The sequence below is a fragment of the Tenrec ecaudatus genome, chromosome 10 (assembly GCF_050624435.1).
Source record: "Tenrec ecaudatus isolate mTenEca1 chromosome 10, mTenEca1.hap1, whole genome shotgun sequence".
NCBI classification, from domain to species: Eukaryota; Metazoa; Chordata; class Mammalia; order Afrosoricida; family Tenrecidae; genus Tenrec; species Tenrec ecaudatus.
The window spans coordinates 109765863-109784185 of NC_134539.1; the positions used below are offsets into that span (position 1 = coordinate 109765863).

Below are 18323 nucleotides of genomic sequence, written 5' to 3' on the forward strand. Positions count from 1 at the left end.
GCCGCTCCCATTCTCCGGAAGTGGCCCCGCGGCGGCACTGGGCCGGTAGTCTCTGCGGCCCACGCTCCGCCCCCTCCCGCACCTCCTTACCCCCGCCTACACGCGCGGGGACGGCGGGGGGGGTCCCCGAGAACACCCGCAGCTCTTGATTGGCTGCGCTCCCCCAGCGGCCGAGCTCCAGGGACTGGGGCGCAGCGTTGCCATAGTAACCGATGAGGTTCGCCTGGATCGAGTCTCTTCGAGGCCTTGAAGAGCTTAGCAACTGCGCCCGACCGCGGAGCTGGCGGGGGCCGCACTGACCGCCCCCGACAGCCCTCTGGCCTACGGCCTCGGGCCCCGCAGATGCTGTGACTGAGTCACCTAGCCAGCGGCCTGGCGTGGCTTCTGGCAACACCAAGGTCTCGGGCGCCCCCAAGAGGCCCCTTCCTTCCGCACTCGCTCACGGCTTTCGGGCGGACGGGTAGCTCTGGATCCCGCGGGTCACCGGACGCCCTTTTTGGCCTGCTTCCGCCACTCCCCCTGTTCTCTCCTCCGGTCCCCTGAAGGTAGTTCCGGAACTCCCACCCCCTCGGGAAGATGGACTCCCTATCTCCGCGGAAGATGCTACTGGGTGCCGAGATGAAAGAGCCTTCCGAGTGTTGGAATAAGCGCTGTAGGTTAGGCTCAGGCGGATGAATAAGAGTTCTCTCCCCAAGCAGAAAGGCATTCCTGGAGGAGAGGTCGCTCCCCCAGCCGATGCTGACTCATGGCGACCCCTGTGGATTCATGGTAACTTTATGGGAGCGGAACGCCCAGTCTTTCTCCTGCCAAGCTGCTGGTGGTTTCGAACTGCCAACCACGCGATTGTAGCCCAACGGGCAACCACTATACCCTCAAGGCACCTGGGACAAAGGGCAAGACATGGGTACTTTCAGCGGCCAGATCGTAAAAAGCGTGACCTCTGATCCCCCCTCTGCTTTCATCTATCCGTGAACCTCCGGTGAGGGGCTCACAGCCCTGCCCAGAACTTAACTTTTCCTCAGTCTTTAGCCCCTCCCACTGCAGGTCCACCTGCTGGGGCTGGCCCCAGTCTGCTGTCCCTCCTCACCCCAGCCTAGTTCCTCCACTTTCCTCCTCCTTTTCCAGCCTCCCCCAGCAATAGTTGGTCTGGGCCAGGACCACTCGCCCGCTCCTCCCAGTGAGGGCCCCCAACAACTCTTAACTCCATCACCACGGAGAGCTCTCTGTACCACGTTCCTTCCTCAACTTGGCTACCCTCCCTGGGTCGCCCCCCACCGCCCCCCACACACACATGCCCTCCCAGACTCCGGTACACTTCTTCCCCTTGCCCTCCCCACGCACGGCCCCAAATACGCCCCACACCCCGCTCCAGATCCAGGGTTCTCTCCAAACCCCCTCTCCCGATGCGAAGGTGAGGCACCCAGTGGTCTCACTGGATGTACTGCCGCCAACGCAGGGCATCCTGTGGCGTCACGGAGCCGTTGGGCCCAGGAGTGGAGGTGGGGACCCGGAAGCCCAGACTGGCCGGTGGGCTGCCTGCCCCCAGAGCTCCAGGAGCGAAGGGTGCACAAACAGGGAGCAGACCTGCTGCCCTCCGGCTCGGTCCTCGGCTCCCAGACCCACGGCTGCGGGTCGGGGTGTTAACCCCTTGCAGACCTGGGCAGGGGGCTCCGGCTTCCCTCCCTGTTCCGACTTCCGCACGCCCTCCTCCCCTCCCAGCTCCCGGTCGCCTCGGTTCCCCCCCGCCCCCCCCGCCTTGCCACTATAAATAGCCCCTCTTCCCGTTTCCTAAATTCCCTGCTGACGTCGGCAGCGCGTCAGTGTGTAGGAGCCGCGGCCGCATGAATGAGCCGCCGCACGAGTACTACGCGCGCCTATAAAAGCGGCCGCGCCGGCCGGGCTGAGGGAGGCGAGCGAGCGCGGGCGCGGCGCGGCCGACAGGTAAGCTGGACTGATGGACCGACGGACGACAGACGGATCCACGAGCAAACCGGGATGGGAGGGCAGCGGGGAGACGGTGGGCGCCGGGTTGGAGGGCCCCCTCAGCGTGGGGATGGGGCGGGAGCCCAGGGTCCCCTTTACAGCCGATGGAGAGACGGAGCGGTGGCCAGAGGCGACCTGACGGGCCCCTTCCCCACGCTGGGGTCGGAGGCAGACAGGACCCTGCCCGCGCGCCAGGATGGAGACGCTGCCACTTCGGGGGAGCATCAACCGAGGATGGACCCGAGTCCCCACGGCTTCTCCTGGGCTTCTGCGCCATTCTCCCAAGAACGTGGGGTGAGGGTGCTGGCGCCCCAGGAGGCGCGTCCCCCTCTGCTCCTCCGGGCAGCGCGGTGACTCAGCCCCACCCCACCCCCAGCTGGTTGAATGGAGGCGCCAGCGAGAGACAGACGCCCACTGGCCGCCGCCCCGACCACCGTTCTCTCGGAATCCCCTCCCGCTTTCCACCCGCCGCCCCTTCCCTGGCGCGAGCCGTCGGGCTAGTCCCGCTGCGTCCCCGACTTCGCGCCTCTGCACGGAGCTGTCCTCTCAGGACCAGGCGGGGCCTCTGCTAGACCGCCCCGCCCCCAGGTCACCCCCCCTTGCCGGAAGTGCCTTCCCGCAGGGACAGCTTTGACGTCACAGGACTCTGGCGTCAGGGACCACGAGGGCCGGGGGCTGAGCGGGGCGGGGGACGGCGGGGGCGGGGGGGAGCAGCAGCAGCAGCGCCCCCAGCCGCTGGCGATGGGGAGCGGACCCGGCCCGGGCAGCGCGCCGGCACCTTGGCTCTAGACTGCTTACTTCCCGGGCCGCCTTCAGTAACAGTCTCCAGTCACGGCCACCGACGCCTGGCCCCGCCCCAGGACCATGGATCGGCTGGCCCTCGCGTCCCCGGGACCCCCTAGCCTCTCTGCCCCGGGACCCCGCAGCCTAGCGCGCGCTGGCCTCGCCGGCGCTGTCCGCGGTGCTGACCCAGCGCGGCCCGGGCCACCGAGCATCCGCGCCCGGGCCCCCCGGGGCTGCGAGGGGCGGTCGGACCACCAGCACACTCGCTCCCACAGTCTCCCGCGCCCCCGCCGCGCGCGCCACCCACTCCCGCGGCTCTGACGTCAGCCTGTCCGGAGCAGCCGCGGTGCCGTCAGCGGTGCGCCCCGCCCCCGCGTCTCCAGGGCAACCGTGGCTTTCGATTGTTACTGTGGGAACCGGAGGTAACAGTCTACAGCCATGGTCGCCCCGCAGCACGCGCCGCGCCACGCCACGCCGCGCCGCGCCCCGCCACGCCGCGCCGCGCCCCTGGAGCCGACGGCGGCCAGGCAGGGAGCTGGAGCAGGTGGGGGCGGCAGTCAAGATGGAAGGAGGTGTCCGCGGAGGTGGTGGGGGGATGCAGGGCGGGAGGGGCGCCCTGCCCTCTGGGTCTGGTTACTACTCTGACCGGCTCCCTCGGGGACTGTCTGGTCCTCCTAGCCCAAGTATAGGTATCGCAGGCGGGGGTGGGTGGGGGTTTGCGAGAGAAAGGGTAGGTCTTTATCTCTTCTCCGTGGGAGGGAGCCTGCTGGACTGGCAGGCATCTGAGAACGTCTCTGAATCTTGGAGACTGAAGGCAGTAAGAGGGAGGCAGGCTTTCCTAAGTAGGCCACACTGCCCTGCTTTCAGGAATGCTAGCCCAGTAGACTGAGCATGGGGAGTAAACCTTGGAGCTCGTTTTCTGATGAGTCAGCCTTCTCTAATGACCCCTTCCCACATTTCTCCTCAAACACAGAAAGTGAGAAGTAGGGTCCCCAATCTCAGGAAGCCAATGAACTTTTAAAGTGATAGTAATTCTGAGAGCATGTTGAGAACAAGTCAGCATCTTCCATCTGCCTCTTGCCCTGGTTCCAGTGTTTCTCCAATTAGCCCTAAAGAAGGGGAGTGGCTATCAGTGAAGTGCATGTCACTTGCCACTGTCACCATCACCCACTGCAAGGGGTAGCTGTTGGATACTGGGTTTTCAACTTCTTTTTGGATGGTGATGAGAACGATTCACTCAACCAAGCCCTACTCCCCCAGCAGTATGACTTTTCTTTACCCCTCCAGGCAGATCAGCACACATTATCACCTCCTAGCGTCCCCGAGGTCTCAACCATTTGATTCTGGCATCCAGGGTCCACCTGTAAACACACACTGGTGTGTATAGATGGGAGTAGTGCACCACGAAGGAGAGGTCCAATTTGGTTCCGTGGGCTGGCTGTCACTTAAGAGATCATGTTGTTTGGTCGCCTTCTGTAAAACAGAAAACTCCCTCCACAGCCTTCCTGGAGGGTGTGTAGTGAAGATCAAATAAGATTATGTAAGTAAGAATACTATTCTGATCTTAGTCTATCAGCCTACTATATGTTTATGGGAGTGCTGGTGGTCTTGGGCAGAGACCCTAGCTCTGGGCACTTATACAGAATGAGTTGGGGAAAGGTCCTTTGCTAAGAAAGAGTCCACGGGTGGTACTTGGCTACTCACCACAAGTTTGAGTCTGCCCATAAGCACCTCAGAAGAAAGGCCTGGTGATCAACTTCTGATAAATCAGCCATTGAAAACATTGTATGGAGCACAGTTCTATTCTGACACATGGTGATGTGTGTGTGTGTGTGTGTGAGTGTGTGAGAGCGGGGGGAGAGAGAAGGGGTGGGTTGCTCGGTATGACTGGCTTGGCGGGTGGGTGGGGTGGGTTTGGTTTTACTTTAGGGTTTGCTTGTTTGTTTTTGGCAATGGGCTCAGCCTTCCAAGAGGCTCAGCAATCCACAATGCAGTGAGAGGTAGAAATGAGAACTAGTAAAAACCATCCGAGAAGCCTGATCTTTTGCAGTTTGAACCCCTCAGGAGGTGGCACTTAAAAGGGGAAAGAGCCAGCGGATGGTACCGTCTTTGTCGTGTAGTATCTTTCAGTATGGCTCCCTAACTCTGGGTTAGGAGCGGGAGGGCCGGGCAGGTGCTCAGTACGGAGTGAGTTATGTGTCTCAGCACCCCCTCGGTGTGATGGATAAAGCAACAGTCTGAATGCAACCCGAGGTAAGTGATCCAGCCCGAGTCTGTGTTCTCAGTGGTTAAAGGAAGATCCTAACAGTGCCTACCTCATGAAGTTGTGAGATTTAATTAGGCAACACCAAATCCCGTTATCACAATGTCTACCATAGTGCTATACATTATAACATGCTATTACTATTTCTATCCTCTGGACCTCACTTTCCGTAACTGTAAATTGGTTATTTTAATGATTCCTCCCCTTCCTGAAGGGTGCATGAGAACCACACAGGGATTTTTTGCTTTTAATAATACATACTTACTTCAGACTTTTAGTCTAACTTTAAGAGACTACAAGCTTTGGTGTTGCCTAATGTAATCTCCCAACTTCATGGGGTAGGCATGTTATGAACTTCTGTAACAACCGAGAAAGTAGGGAGAGGGTAAATAACCTGGCCGGGGTTGAATTTCGACCCAGGAGCTCACATAGCTTTTCCAGTAAGAGGGTGAGTTGAGTCTTGGCAGTAGGGGTTCCAGTTCAAAGTAACATGTTTAAAGATGGCTCTGCAGTCAGGGCTTGGCAACAAACAGGTTCAGTAACCGTGTATCTTGTTCTCATCAGGGCGCCTCCCATGAAAAAAACGATCCTCTCAAAGCAGTGACTTCCCAGGGGAGCGCTGGGGACAGTTCAGTTCAAGGCAGAAAGGTCAGCTCAGAAGACTGTGGTGACCCTGGATGACAAAGGGGTCACAGTGATACATTTTCTCAGGACACAGGATGGTCAAGGGTGCTTCTTGTGAGGAAGTTTCTAAGGAAACTTAAAATTGCCTTGCTGGTGAGAAGAGGGCCAGAGCGCCTGCTCACTCGTGGGAGGCGGCAAGGGCTGTCCTAAACTTCCCCTGGGAACTCTTAGCATCGTGCCCACATCCCTGACCTTGCCGTGAGACTTCTTTTTGATCCTAAAGCTCAAAGAACAGTGAAAGGGAACAGGATTGAGCGCCTGGAGGCCCAAACTGCCGTTTGGATGGGATGTGAAGTCGGGGCACACAGAACCCTCCGGGGAAGGTCAGACAGATGGAGACACTGCCTTCTGAGCGCACAGACCTGGATGGAGGGTACCTGAGAGCGAAAATGGTGTCCCCTTGTGATAGTTTTGTAAGGTTTCTGTGATTTTGTAGACTTCTCTAACTATATACTTCTTTTACTTACCTCGTGTTACCTTGTTTGAGAACGAGGAGGGTGACTCTGGGTCTCAGTGACTCTGGAATTCAAGTTTTAGCAGATGGCCCTGAGGCAAGGAGTGCACAGTACCTATGGGCGGGCCGGGGGCAGGCACACCCCGATTCTCTCTTGCTCTTGGATACAAGAGGTGAAAGATCCCATTTGTTGGGAATAAGACCTCAGAATATCTTCCTTTCAGTTTAGGCATTTTAGGATTCTTAGCGAGGAATGCCCCCTTCAACTTACAGGAGTATTTCTATTCTTCTACTCCTGGCTGGCCTCTCCCCTTCTACTGAAATTCACCCCTCAAGACCATTTCCCCTCTCTTAACACAGTAATTCCCAGTAGCAGCAGCTGGGGGTACAAGTCATTTCACCTCCTGGGACTTTGCTAATGGGGCCCCTGAGCTGCAGATGCATTCAATTCGAGACACCAAAAGCTGAATTTTTGAGTGAAATTTCTAGTTTTTAAATACTGGCAAGGGAGCCAGTTTTCTCCCCTTTAGTTCTCATGAGCCAAATCAAATCTGTAGGAATGCCTCAGTCTATTTCAGAATCCCCTTCAAAATGCCCTAGCGGGGCAGGGTTCAGACTGCAGGCAGGAACATGGCCAGCTCCTCCTGTCAAGGTCCTCTGCCCAGTGCTCTGGGCCCGTGTGGGACGCGAGCCTAGGAGAGTGCCTCCCACTGTCCACTCTGGACCACTGCTGACCTGTAGTTGGAGCTCAGAATGTTCCTCAGCATGAAGGGCATCCATGTGGCTGTCTCAGGATGGTCTGGGGTACTTGTGCTGCCTCTCCTAAACCCAAGTTTCGCTCAGCTTAACTCCCCAGAGCAGCTGTGCCCAAGGACTGCCATCTTCCAGAAAGGGAGCAGGCTCAGGAGCGGACAGCAGTGGGGGGTGCAGCTAGGCACTGACTGAAAACCAAACTCACTGCCATGGAGCCACATGAATCCCAGCTGCCCCCTGGGGGTTTCTGAGCCTGTAAGTCCGTACAGGAGCAGAACGCTTCGCCTTTCTTTCTCCTGGAAGGTTTCAACAGCCCATCTTTCCATTAGCAGCCTAACGCCTAACCCAGTACTGTCATGTCACCAGGGACCCTGGGAATACTGCAAGGGACCGGGAAGTGGCTAGGGTGGGCAATTACAGTACCGGTCTGCTTAGGCTGTAGCCATTAGAGTAGCATTGGTATCAGAAAACATCCTGATGTCCAGGTGAGGAGACAATTCATTAGTCTCCACCTAAGGTCATATCCCATCCTTAAAGGTCACCGTTCACAGAGGTAAGGCGAATGCCAAAAACACAAGGGGTTTGAGCACAGGCCAGCACCCAATTCTCAAGGGCCAAGCTAGAGGAGCTTAATGCACTGGAGCCCAGGCAGAGCCTGGTCAGTGCTCTCTCTCTCCAAACTCCAGCATAAATCCCGACTTAGCCATCTCCTTTACTAAAGCTTGTACCTTAAGACTTCAACCAAGATGCAGTATGTGCCCACAGGCACAAGCCTGTCTCAGGGGCTCCCAAGTGGAAACCCTTGTTGCTTGATTAGACTGTGTGAATGAGCAAGGGTCCAAAACTTGTTATAAAATTACTTCTTCTATAATAAGATGAGGATGCCGAGTTCCAGTAATCACTTTATTATGTGACAGCCAGCGGTGCCAGACCCTTCTTTTCCCATGTCACCCTCCTCCTCCAAGGCTTCACTGGCCTGGATTTGTCTGACCTTATGCCTTGATGTCTGTCCATCAAGGCCTTTTGCTGTTTTCTGATGCCGAGCACAGCTCTGCAAAACGGTATTTGTCTCTTCAGCGGTCACAGTGGGGGGCAGGAGGAGTTCCAGGGTATGGGGGAAAAGGGGAGGCAGGGACTACAGCAGATGGGGAGGCTGTCCCAATGCCAGGTGCCCCAGAGGCTGGAGGTGGCAGAAGACACAAAGGCATTGTTATTTTCACTCTGCAAACTGGTCCAGGAACTTGAGGTAAGCCTGGCGCTGGGAGGCAGTGGCCGGAATGAAGTGGCCTCCGGAGTGGTTGAGGGTGATGGCTCCAGGGAACTGGCTAGCCAGCTGCACACTCTCATGGGAAGGGATGACACGGTCAGTGTCCCCAAACACATGGAGGGAGGGGACTGACATGGGGGCCCTCAGGATGTGTTCCTTGAGTCCACGGCCCCTCGGGCAGAAACCTGAGATCAGAATGATGAAGCGTGGCAAGGGGAAGCGGGCATCACCAGCCTGGCCCAGGGCGCACACAAGGGCCGCTAATGCTGCCCCCTGGCTGAAACCCAGGAGCCCGTCAAAAGGCCCCTGCTGGGCCACGGCTTGTGCCACCGTTTCCAGGGCTTCCTCCAGTCCCCTGCACACGGTGGGCTCTTCCAGCGCAGAGAAAACGGCCGCCGCCTCGGAGAACCACCAGCCCCGCGGCTGCTCCTCCGGAGCGCAGGGCCCTGCAGCAATAAAGAAAAGAGGGCGGGTGAGGCTAAGGACTAGCCCGGTGGATGCAGAAGAGGAAGGGAGGGCTTGGGAGGGGAGAATGAGGTGGGAGACGAGCTGGGCGGCAAGCGCAGGGCCGAGTGGGAAGCAGGGCAGCTGGAAGCCTGGGAAGGCCGCCCACAGAGCCGCGTGCGGGGGTTGGGCAGGAGAAACGACGGGGATGGACAGAAAGAAGAGGGTCGGGCGCGCGCCCACGGGTGGCTGGCGCCCATTTCCGGGGCAGGGCTGGTGGTCTCACCAGAGTCTGGCTCGGGGCCCGCCGCCTCCGGGACCGGGTGCGGCCCGCTGAGGCACACGAGCTCCGCGCGGCCCCGCAACGCTTTCCTCAGCGCGCCCGTCTTCTCGCGGAAGCCGCGCTCGCTCTGCCGGAAACCCGCCAGGCACAACACGCGCAAGGGCGGCTGCGGCGCCATACCGCTGGGCAGCGCGCCCCAGAAGCACCGGAAACGGGCTTTCCCCGAGCGGAAGAGGCGTGTCGGGGCGGGATCAGACGCCGGCACCGCCCTAAAGGCGGGCCCAGCGAGCGTTTCCGTGACAACCAGGAGGCTCGGCGCGGCGCGCCGCCAGAACTTGGAGGAGGAGTACCTGGGCCCCGGGCAAGTCTCAAGGGGCGGCGGGCGGAGCGACCCCCTCGTCTCTGCACTTGCAGCCTTCCCAAGCCGCGGCTGGAGCGGGGCACGTGGATCCCCCCTGCACCTGAGGATGCAGACTCTGGTTAGAGGCTTCGGCGCCGCCCCCAGCCCCGCCCCGTGGCAGTTCTCGTCCTGGCCGCACGGCGGCGGCTTCGGCTCGCAGCAGCCAGCGAGCTGGCCCGGCCCCAGGGGCGGCGCCTCCGGAGTCCCCGCCCACCTGCCCGGGAGCGGGCCGGCCCCGAGGCTTGGGGGCCCGGTCCTGCCCGTGGTTCACAGTCCAGGGCCCCAAGGAGCTGCCGGCGTAGAAGTCCATGGGGTAGGGTTGCTGCCAGGATATGTCCCTCAGAGCCACGGCCGCCTAGGGGGTAAGAACCAGCGATCATACGACTGAAGTGGATTCTCCGGTTGGCTTTCTGAAGGTCTTAAGAAAGGATTTGGGGTGCCCAGAGAGGTTCAGAGATTTTCCCGAGGACACACAGCTAGGTCTACGAGGTGGCCTCGCTGGGGTCCCGGACAGTCAAGCTTCAGAACCTATGAATTTAACCAACCCACACACACCATTCTGAGCCCCACCCTTCACAGACCCAAGCGCAAAGCCCACCGTCACCCAGAGATTCTCAAAATGTACCTCGTATGGTGTCAGTAGTGGCTTGGGGAAAACTGTGCCCCAGTCAATGGAAAGGCGTGGACATGCCACCTGCACCCACCTGGGAAGAAAAGCCAGTCACACTAGCTGGAAGAGCTTCATCTCCCAGGCAGTGGGACACACTGTCTCCAGCACACTCTAAGAGTGTTCCTGTTCTAAAGACTGTCACCAGCTATGCAGAATAAAGATCCCACTACATTGCTGCTGCTTGTTCTCTTTACTGATGTGAGCTTTCCGAGGACAGGGCCTGGGTAGCCCTTGGTGCTGGAACTAGCTCAGTGCCTGGTCCACCGTGCAGGCGCCAGTCACCCCTGGACTTCACTTCCCACAAGAACAAGTATGACACTGCCATTAGCTCTGAGCCCTAGAGGCAGACCAGGCAGGGGTGACCAATGGTTAAGGGAGCACGCACTCAGGAAACACTCATACTTCATGACCAGGGAAATGATTCCGGTGGATCCCTGATTCCGTGGGTGCCAGGCAGCAGCCAGTGTGTCAGCATCTTTAGGAAGGCTCACAGCTGGGCAAGAAAGTTGGAGAAACTTACACATCCACCTCCGGAAACAGGCTGAGCTTGTTGGGGAAGATCTCGGAGAGCAGCAGCCTCAGGAAGGGGAGGCCCAGGGCACGGAGCCGAGATTCCAGGTGCTGCTGGGAGAAGAGGGTGGTGATGGGGTCACCAGGATCAAACGGGGTTTCCTAGGCATCCCAATTTTCCCACCTGGGTGTTCAGCCACCCAGAGCTCTCTGACCTCCAGGATCTTGGGGCTTCCCTGGCGGCCCAAGGTACCCAGGATGAGGCCCCAAGATTTCCCAGAGTGGGCAGCAGCTATGGCTTCTTGGCGGGTGGCCTGCATGCGCTCGTGGTCATAGTGCTCTCTGGACAGGACTTTGCTGTATGGATCATACCTGGAAAAGAGGGATCTGGTAGGGTCACAGTGTCGGCCACTCGGGACTACAACTGAGCTCGTGGATCCCTGACAGCCCCTTGGGCTCCTAAGCCACCAGGCACCGTTTCTCCTCTGACTGCAGGGGTGGGGAAGCCGGCAAGGGTCCAGAAGGATTTTAGAATCACAGTGTGAGCTCCCAGGGGCTCTGCTCCTGGTCTGATGCCCAGGTCCAGGGCTTCAGACCCCCCAGTGCCAAGAGTAGGCTTCTAAGTTTCTGCCAGTTGAGGGGACCAGTGGTAGGGCATCCAACTCGGCCAGCCCAGAGCAGCTCATACCGATAAGCAGGGACATTGGGGTTGGCAATCATGACGGACTCCAGGTGGAAGCGGCCATCTCCAAGATATCTGCAGGTAGTAGGAAGGAGGTCGTCAGCGCGGGATGGACATAGCAGCCCTCACCACCATGGCCTGAGTGCTAGGCTGGCTGTGCCGCTCACTGTACCAGGGGGCTTCGAAGAGTTTGTGGAAAATGGAATGAAGAGATAATGGAATTCTCCCACAAACTATGAAGCCCCCTCATGTGCGAAGCAGGACAAGCCATCACCTCATCACTGGAGGTTTTCAATTCTCCCACATGTAAAATAGGGCATGCCCACTACAGGGCAGGAGCCCTGGTGGCACAGTGGTTACACGTTGGGCTGCCATCTACAAAGTTGGCAGTTCGAAATCCCCAGCCGCTCTGCAGGAAAAAGACAAGGCTTTCTACTCCAGTAACGAGTCACTGTCTTGGAAACTCACCGGGGCAGTCCACCCTGTCCTACAGGGTGGCCATGAATCAGCATTGACTCGACGGCAGTTGAATTTGGTTTGGGGAACGAGAGGACCGTAAAGTCCCTCTAGATTAGATTCTGTAATGCATAATCTAAGAGCGGCATACCCCAACCTTCTGGGGACAGAGTAAAAGGGCAGTCAAGGCCACAGTAAGACCTTTTGGAGGTTGTAGGGAGCCTAGTTCAGAGGTGGGAGCAGGTTTCCCCCATCCAGTCCAGTGCACATGTGGGAAGTCAAGTCCAGGTTGGGCTGTGAGCTGTGCAAACCAGTTCCCGGAGCCGGCTGTTACTGAAGTCTATCAACGGCTACTTCATTTCCTGCTGAAGCCTTCGGAGATTTTACAAAAGATACAACTGAGGTTCAGGGAAGTCAAGGCATTTCCCCCGCAGTAATCACTGTGATGCTGTGGGTGAGGTGCAGGGCTGCTGACCACAGGTGAGGCTGTCTGTTCCCAGCAAGATTTCCAGCCTCAGTCAGCATGGACTCGATGGTAGTGGGAAGGGTTGGTTTATACCAAGCAGTCTCTAGAACGTAAGTGCCTAGACGTATTTGGTGAACGTCAGGCACCTGCTTTTTCAGCCCCTTTGATCAGTCCAGCATCCCCCAGGGTGTAGCATGGCCCTGTCGGCATATTGTTGTCCCTAACAGTACCATGGCAGACCTTGAAGAGTCAGGCCATGGGCGATAATTGGCCAGTAGCAGTGCTCATTGTCCTTCTTAGAGACCTCCCTTCGTTTTGATGGATGGCCAGCCCCCAGGGTGGCCCTCCCTCCATCACTCATCCCGACACCGCCTTGGGTAGCATCTAAGAGCTCAGGCAAAGGGGGAACACCCTTCCAGGAGCAGGCATTCAGGGCTGGGCTGGGGAGGCCGTGTCTAGGGACAGGGGTGTCCTGTGAGGGTGCAGCCAGACCTGTGGGACCAACCCCAACCCCGAAGGCCCTGAGTCAGGGAGTGCCCCACCTCCCTCCTTGCCATTAGCTGGGACCCGGCTCCCCTCCCCAGTCCCAGCTGGGGGAGCTGTGGGCTCTGAGGCTGGCTGCATTCACACAACATTAAGCATTTCCATTACCTAAAATAATTAGGTGGCAGGAGACATGCGGCTTCTGCTTGTTAGCTGTCCGGATGCGAAATTAATGGGGCTGCAGCCTGGGCGTGCCCATCCATCTTCTCCAATTATATTCCCAACATTTCTAGCCACCCCCCACCCCCATCAATTCCTGCCCCCACCCTGAGCACAGCCTCTGGGTGATGGGCGTAGAGCAGGAGAGGGAGGGAAGAAACCTGATTTTTAGTCCCCATTTTGTCAGTGCACCCTTTGGGCAGATGGTTAAAGAACTTAAGCCTGTTTCCTTTCCTGTACGAGGAACCTCGGGCTCCCTTCCAGGGCTCATTTCTGATTCTCCCACAAGGGCCCCCTTTTCTAACTTACACAATCGCCTCCACCTCTTTGGACAGTTGGGGGGAAGTGCACCCCAGAATCTCCCCAGGGGACAGAGGCTTGCACTGTGGCACGTGCACACGGTACTCAGCTTTCAGCTCGTGGGCAGCTGCCTGCAGATGTAAGGAGGGAAGAAAGCAAGTGGCGTGGGATGGAGAGCTAGGAGCAGGTTCCAGGCACAGCCCGGGACTGGCCACTGGCCGCTGCCAGTCCATCTTCACGTCCACTAACCTGCAGGCTCGACACAAACTGGATGGTGCTGACCAGGGCCAGAGCACTGGTGCGGGGAAAGGTGACACGGATGGAGTCCAGCAGGTGGGCAGTGTCGATCCGGATGTCCACGAACACATACAGTACCCGGAAGTCTTGGGCCGACGTGTCCATGGGAACTGGGAGGAGAGACGACTTCAGGAGACTAGTTGGAAGGCAGGAGGAGCAGAGGCCTGGCCTGGGCCAAAGTCTTTGAGAAGGCAGCACCTCTATTTCCACCTCTGGGTTGGAGGGGGGTGGGAGGAACTGGGGTCACAGGTACCCCCCCGAAAAGCTTCTCAGTCACTCGGCCAGGGGCCCAACATGCTCAATGACAATAAGCCTTGCAATAAGCCCACATCTGGGACAGTAGCACAGTTTCCACGGCAACCAAATCAAAGGACAGCTCCACCTGCAGAGCAGCAAGGCTGTGGCCATCCCAAAAGGCCCACCCGCCTCCAGCCCTGCCAGGCCAGGAGCCTGGCCCACCATACCCAGGCAACTGTGACCATAGTGCACCAGGAAGTCTGCCCCCAGGGCCCTCGCAGTGAAGTCATCCACGCAGCACGCCCCATAGGTCACGTCCCCCATCACCATCACTTCAGCCTCTGTGAACCTGAGGGGAGGGGTGAGTTGGGAGAGACCTTGGAGGTGCTAGAGCGAGGGAACCCCTTGGAGGGATCTTAGGGCCCAGTCCCCCTCTCCCCACCTCTCTCAGTGCCTTAGGTTGGCAGCTGCCACTTCAGCCAGCAACGAGTAGGTGGGGCCCATCTGCTACCTCCCTAGACTCTGGCAGCGGATCCTGAAACTATAGTTGCATGAGTTTGGTCGCCATCACCCCCGATTCCTCTGCCTGGGCTCAGCTGGGAGACAGAGCCCGACTCTCACCCTGGCAGCCTAAGTCAGTGAAACAGAGTCCAGGGCCGGTGACTACCAGGCCTCCTTCCACCCGGAGCAGTGAGTCCACGCGTGGACCCGCATGTGAAGGCACCTACTTCTGTGGTCTCCAGGGGCATGGGCGTGTGGGTACCCATAGCCTCCCCTCTCACCTGGAATCCCCGCCACCTCCCCACCACCAGGCAGGGCTCTCCATGCCCAGGATGGGAGGACCCAGGCACAGCGCCCACATAGCACATGGCACCGCCTACCCCCCGCTATTCATCAGGAAGAGTGGGCTCTGGCCAGCGCATTGCCATGGGATCCGCTGCCAGGCCTGAATCACTGGGGGGCGGGGGTGGGCAGGGAAGACCCTGCACCCCTGACTCATTACGGGGTGGGGGTAGGAGGAGGACCAGACCTTTCTTGGGGCAGATGTACCCCTGGCCCTGCCCCACCCATTCTGCTCCTGAGGATGTGATGGGGGAGCAGTGCTACTGCCAGCCACCCCCACCCTCCTTCACCCCTTCCTCAAATCAGGCTGTGCACAGAGCAGATTATTCAGCTCCTTAGAATGCAGCCCAGGCGTCTGAGTCAGTCGGAGCACTTAATTTTTTATAGATTAAAATGTATGCAAATTGGCCCGAGCCCCAGAGAGCATCCCCAAGGAGCAAAAGGGTGGGAGCAGAAAAGAGTTGGTAGCAGCAGTGGGGCTGGGGAGCTGGGTGGGGGGAGGGTGCCAGCAGGGAAGTAGGAGTCGCCCATTACCAAATGACCTCCCCTTTCTCCTTCCCCCTCCCCTCACTGTGCTAATTCCAGATGGCTGGGCAGTGCCCCCCCCCCTGCCACCCACGATTACAGAAACTTCATGGGAAGTGGAGGGACATAAGAATCCCTTCTCCTAGGCACCCTTCCTCGGCCAGACCCACCCTTGCCTTGAATGTACCCCCAGCCACACTTTGTGCAGACCACCCAGCCCGGCCCAGGGGCAGTTCTGAGGAAGTCATAGATTCCTTCTAGGGCCCCATCACTTGCTGTGAGCCCAGTTTAGAAGATACTGGAATGAACCTCTTTCTCTCAGGTGTTTTGTTTTGTTGTTGTTTTCTTGTAGGGGAGGGAAAATTTGTCTGAAGGCAGCAGAGCTGGAAGTTTGGTTTGGGCTTTTCCCTTGGTGCCAGGAACTGGCAGAGAAGGGGGAGGGAGGCTACACAAAGGTCTAGACTCCAGCAGGGGTTCTCACCCTGGGGGTCACAACCCCTTTGGGCATTGAACGACCCCTTCACAGGGGTTGCCTGATTCATCAGTCGCAAAATGACAGTGATGATGTAGCAATGGAAATAGTTTTAGGGTTGGGGGTCACCACAACATGAGGAACTGGATGAAAGGGTCGCAGCATGCATTCGGAAGGCTGAGAACCATTGCTCTAGAGGGAGACAAGGATAGCCACAGGCAGTGCCGGCTGGCACTGGGAGGGCTGGGCTCTGCAGCACCAGCCACTGCCTCACCTTTCCAAAATATCCACCAGGGTGCAGGCGAAGAGGAGGAGACCTTCGGGCATTTGTAAGGCCACTGCAAGACAGAGCCGAGATTTAAGAGGCGGAAAGCAGGGAGGAGGCTGGACGAGTCAACCTCACCATACCCAAAGTTTGGGGGCTCACCCTTCTTGGCTTGGGCCTGTTGGATCCTCCAGATGGTCTTGGGGATCTCAAAGTTGTAGTTGTCGGGCAGCACCTGGATGGCTGCCTGCAGCTGGGGGTTGTTCAGGATCTCAGGAGGGATCTGATTGGCTAAGCGACCCCGAAGCGCTCGAGCTAGGATGAATGTAAGGCCTGAATCAGCACTTGGCCTTGTCCACAGCCAGACCCAGCGAAGCTGTTCCCTCCATCAAGGTTCACAACCCAGATCCCAGATGCCACAAGGGCTGCTTTCTTCTCAGAGTTCATGTCGAAGCTGGAGACAACCCATTAAGCCAGAAGGAAGTCTGCATAATGAATTCACTCCATTGTAAGATTATCAGAAACCAAAGCATTGAGGTTCAGTCCTTAGCCCAGAAGAGAGGTGACACCAAGGGACTGCACTAAGGGGCAATGAGCCTGTATCCACACAATCGCTACCTGATACAGAACAATCCAGTAGAAAGCTCAAGTCTAGTCAGCTCATCAGGTCTGGAAGAATGCCTCTCCTCCTACCATATTCCTGGAGAACATCTTGAAGCTTTGAGGCCCAGACATAGGAACGGTTCCAAATGGTCGTAACTGCTTACTTGAGAAACTGCCTCCTTACTGTCCCACTGAGCATGCCCACATCGGTTTATTGTTGTACTCCCCCCCTCCATTTGAAAAGGAAATACACCCAAAGCAGCATCAAATACTTGAGAAGGAAATAAACAACCTATATTTGACTGCACTAACTGGTTTCCCAGCCCCATCACCTTCTCCCCTTCTGCAGACAGATGGGAAAAGCATACTTTAGTTAGGGGGGACATGGGGGGCCTGAAATGTTCTACTTCCACCACCAGTTACCAGTCTCAGAAACTCACAGGGGCAGTTCTGTGTGCTTTACAGGGTCCCGATGAGTCCGAATCGACTGCATGTCAGGTGTTGGGTGTTTGGGCCAGGAGTGTGAGCAAACAGGTGAGAACAGAAAAGTGCACTCATCCTTTAGGATACTCATTTATGCAACCACTACTGATCGCCAAAAACCTGCACTCTGAGAGATCTTCATCGTGAACGTGGTGGCGGCTGGGGAGAGGCTGGAGGGGAACAGGGAAAGCGGCTGGACTGGCAGGCTGGGCACGGAGTCCAGATGCAAATGGTGCCAGCACTGTGGTTTGGGCCTAGCTGTTTCAGAGGTCTTAGGGCAGCCAGGGCAGCGCTGGCGGGGTGGGGTGGGGGTGGGCTGTTCAGAATCTGTTCGCCTTAGGTGCTCAAGTCCCAAGTGCTCCGAGGGGCTGTGGATGGGCGCCTCCTCCACCAGGTGGCTGTGCCCATCTGTTTGCATCCGTATTCCCCGTAGACTGTGAGATCCCTGAGGGCAGCGGCAGTAGTCTAGTCCCCGCATTCAATCAGCGCTCAGTGAATGAAACGACACGCGTCTCCCCTGAAAACGTTCCCTAAGGGTCCTGTGGACGGCCGCCACGGGCCAGGTGCCCTCGGCTCCGCGCTATCCGTGACTTCCCATGAGTCTGCCTGCCGGCTAAGACTTGGGGAAAGGTAGGCTTGAGGCCCACACACTTATGAGGCCAGACCCGCCCCCCCAACCCCCATCCAGGTGACAGCAGCAGCCCAGAGCGAGTGACAGTCCAGTGCTAGTGACTTCCGGGTGTGGCGCCGACAGAGGAGACTGACCCTGCCCTTGATGGAAGGGCCCCACCCCGAGACGGGAGGTCTGGAGGCGGCAGCGCTGCAGCACCCACCTCGGCCAGGGCCGCTTCGGCCGGCGGGCTCGGTCGCCTCAGACACAGCCAGCGCCGCCATCACCAACCGGCCCACGTGGGAGCTAGAAAGACAGCGCTAGCAGAACGTGGAGAGCGCAGGCATCGCAATCGATCGCCGATTGCCCTGCGAGGGGCGGAGACTCTCTGGGTGGGGACCTAGAAGGAGAAGGGAGAGGCGGGGTTAAGTGGGCCCCCATCTCAGTCCGGAAAGTCTAGACTCTCGGGAGCCCCTAGTGGTCCCTGTCCATCGCGGTTCTGCTCCCCGGGTCACCAGTCTCTGGCCCCGCAAGCCCAAAAGGGATGGCGCGGGGGCGTCCCCGAGTTTCGTGAATAGGACTCTCAGCCAGGTCTCCAGCCTCTCTCCTTTTGTCCCCTCCTTATAAGCAGTGACCAGCCAGACGGAGACTGTGGGATGGGGTCACATTTCTCTCTTTGGGCCCTTGCCAGGACAGGACAGATCTAGAACTCAGCGTCCGCCAGCCCAACTCCAAGTAAGTGGAGAGTCTTGGCGCGAAGTGTAGGCAGTGGTCTAGAACCCGAACCCATCCTGTGTGGGAAGGCCAAGGTGCAAGGAACCGCTGTGCAGGAGGAGCTGAGCCTGTTGGGGCTTTTCCAGGTGGGTGGGCCCGTCTCTGGTCGTCCAC

The 18323-nt window shown here is 58.2% G+C and overlaps 2 protein-coding genes across 3 annotated transcripts; both read right to left on the reverse strand.

Annotated features, from left to right (window-relative positions):
- Positions 1-7815: 7815 nt before the first annotated feature.
- Positions 7816-9236, reverse strand: OVCA2 (OVCA2 serine hydrolase domain containing). Its single transcript, XM_075561212.1, has 2 exons — positions 8918-9236; positions 7816-8633 (listed from the first exon to the last, which is right to left on the reverse strand). The coding sequence occupies exons 1-2, from the start codon at positions 9090-9092 to the stop codon at positions 8137-8139; spliced, it is 672 nt and encodes a 223-aa protein (XP_075417327.1). The 5' UTR covers positions 9093-9236; the 3' UTR covers positions 7816-8136.
- DPH1 (diphthamide biosynthesis 1) lies at positions 8498-17797 on the reverse strand. Of its 2 annotated transcripts, none has more exons than XM_075561211.1 (13): positions 17659-17797; positions 15902-16054; positions 15749-15812; positions 13862-13983; positions 13350-13507; positions 13110-13231; positions 11183-11251; positions 10710-10866; positions 10505-10605; positions 9940-10018; positions 9529-9669; positions 9265-9375; positions 8498-8633 (listed from the first exon to the last, which is right to left on the reverse strand). In XM_075561211.1, exons 1-12 carry the CDS (start codon positions 17717-17719, stop codon positions 9283-9285), a joined length of 1320 nt encoding a protein of 439 aa, XP_075417326.1. In that variant the 5' UTR covers positions 17720-17797; the 3' UTR covers positions 8498-8633; positions 9265-9282. The 2 variants fall into 2 exon arrangements, with proteins under 2 accessions (XP_075417326.1, XP_075417325.1); XM_075561210.1 differs by having other exon boundaries at positions 10505-10608.
- Positions 17798-18323: the final 526 nt, after the last annotated feature.

Coding starts and splice junctions, on each gene's coding strand:
- DPH1 (XM_075561210.1), bottom strand. CDS start 17,719: ATGGCGGCGCTGGCTGTGTCTGAGGCGACCGAGCCCGCCGGCCGAAGC. Junction 10,867..11,182: donor CCCAATGTCCCTGCTTATCG/GTATGAGCTGCT, acceptor CCTCTTTTCCAG/GTATGATCCATACAGCAAAG. Junction 9,376..9,528: donor GCCGGCCCGCTCCCGGGCAG/GTGGGCGGGGAC, acceptor CTGCATCCTCAG/GTGCAGGGGGGATCCACGTG.
- OVCA2 (XM_075561212.1), bottom strand. CDS start 9,092: ATGGCGCCGCAGCCGCCCTTGCGCGTGTTGTGCCTGGCGGGTTTCCGG. Junction 8,634..8,917: donor GGGCCCCGAGCCAGACTCTG/GTGAGACCACCA, acceptor TTATTGCTGCAG/GGCCCTGCGCTCCGGAGGAG.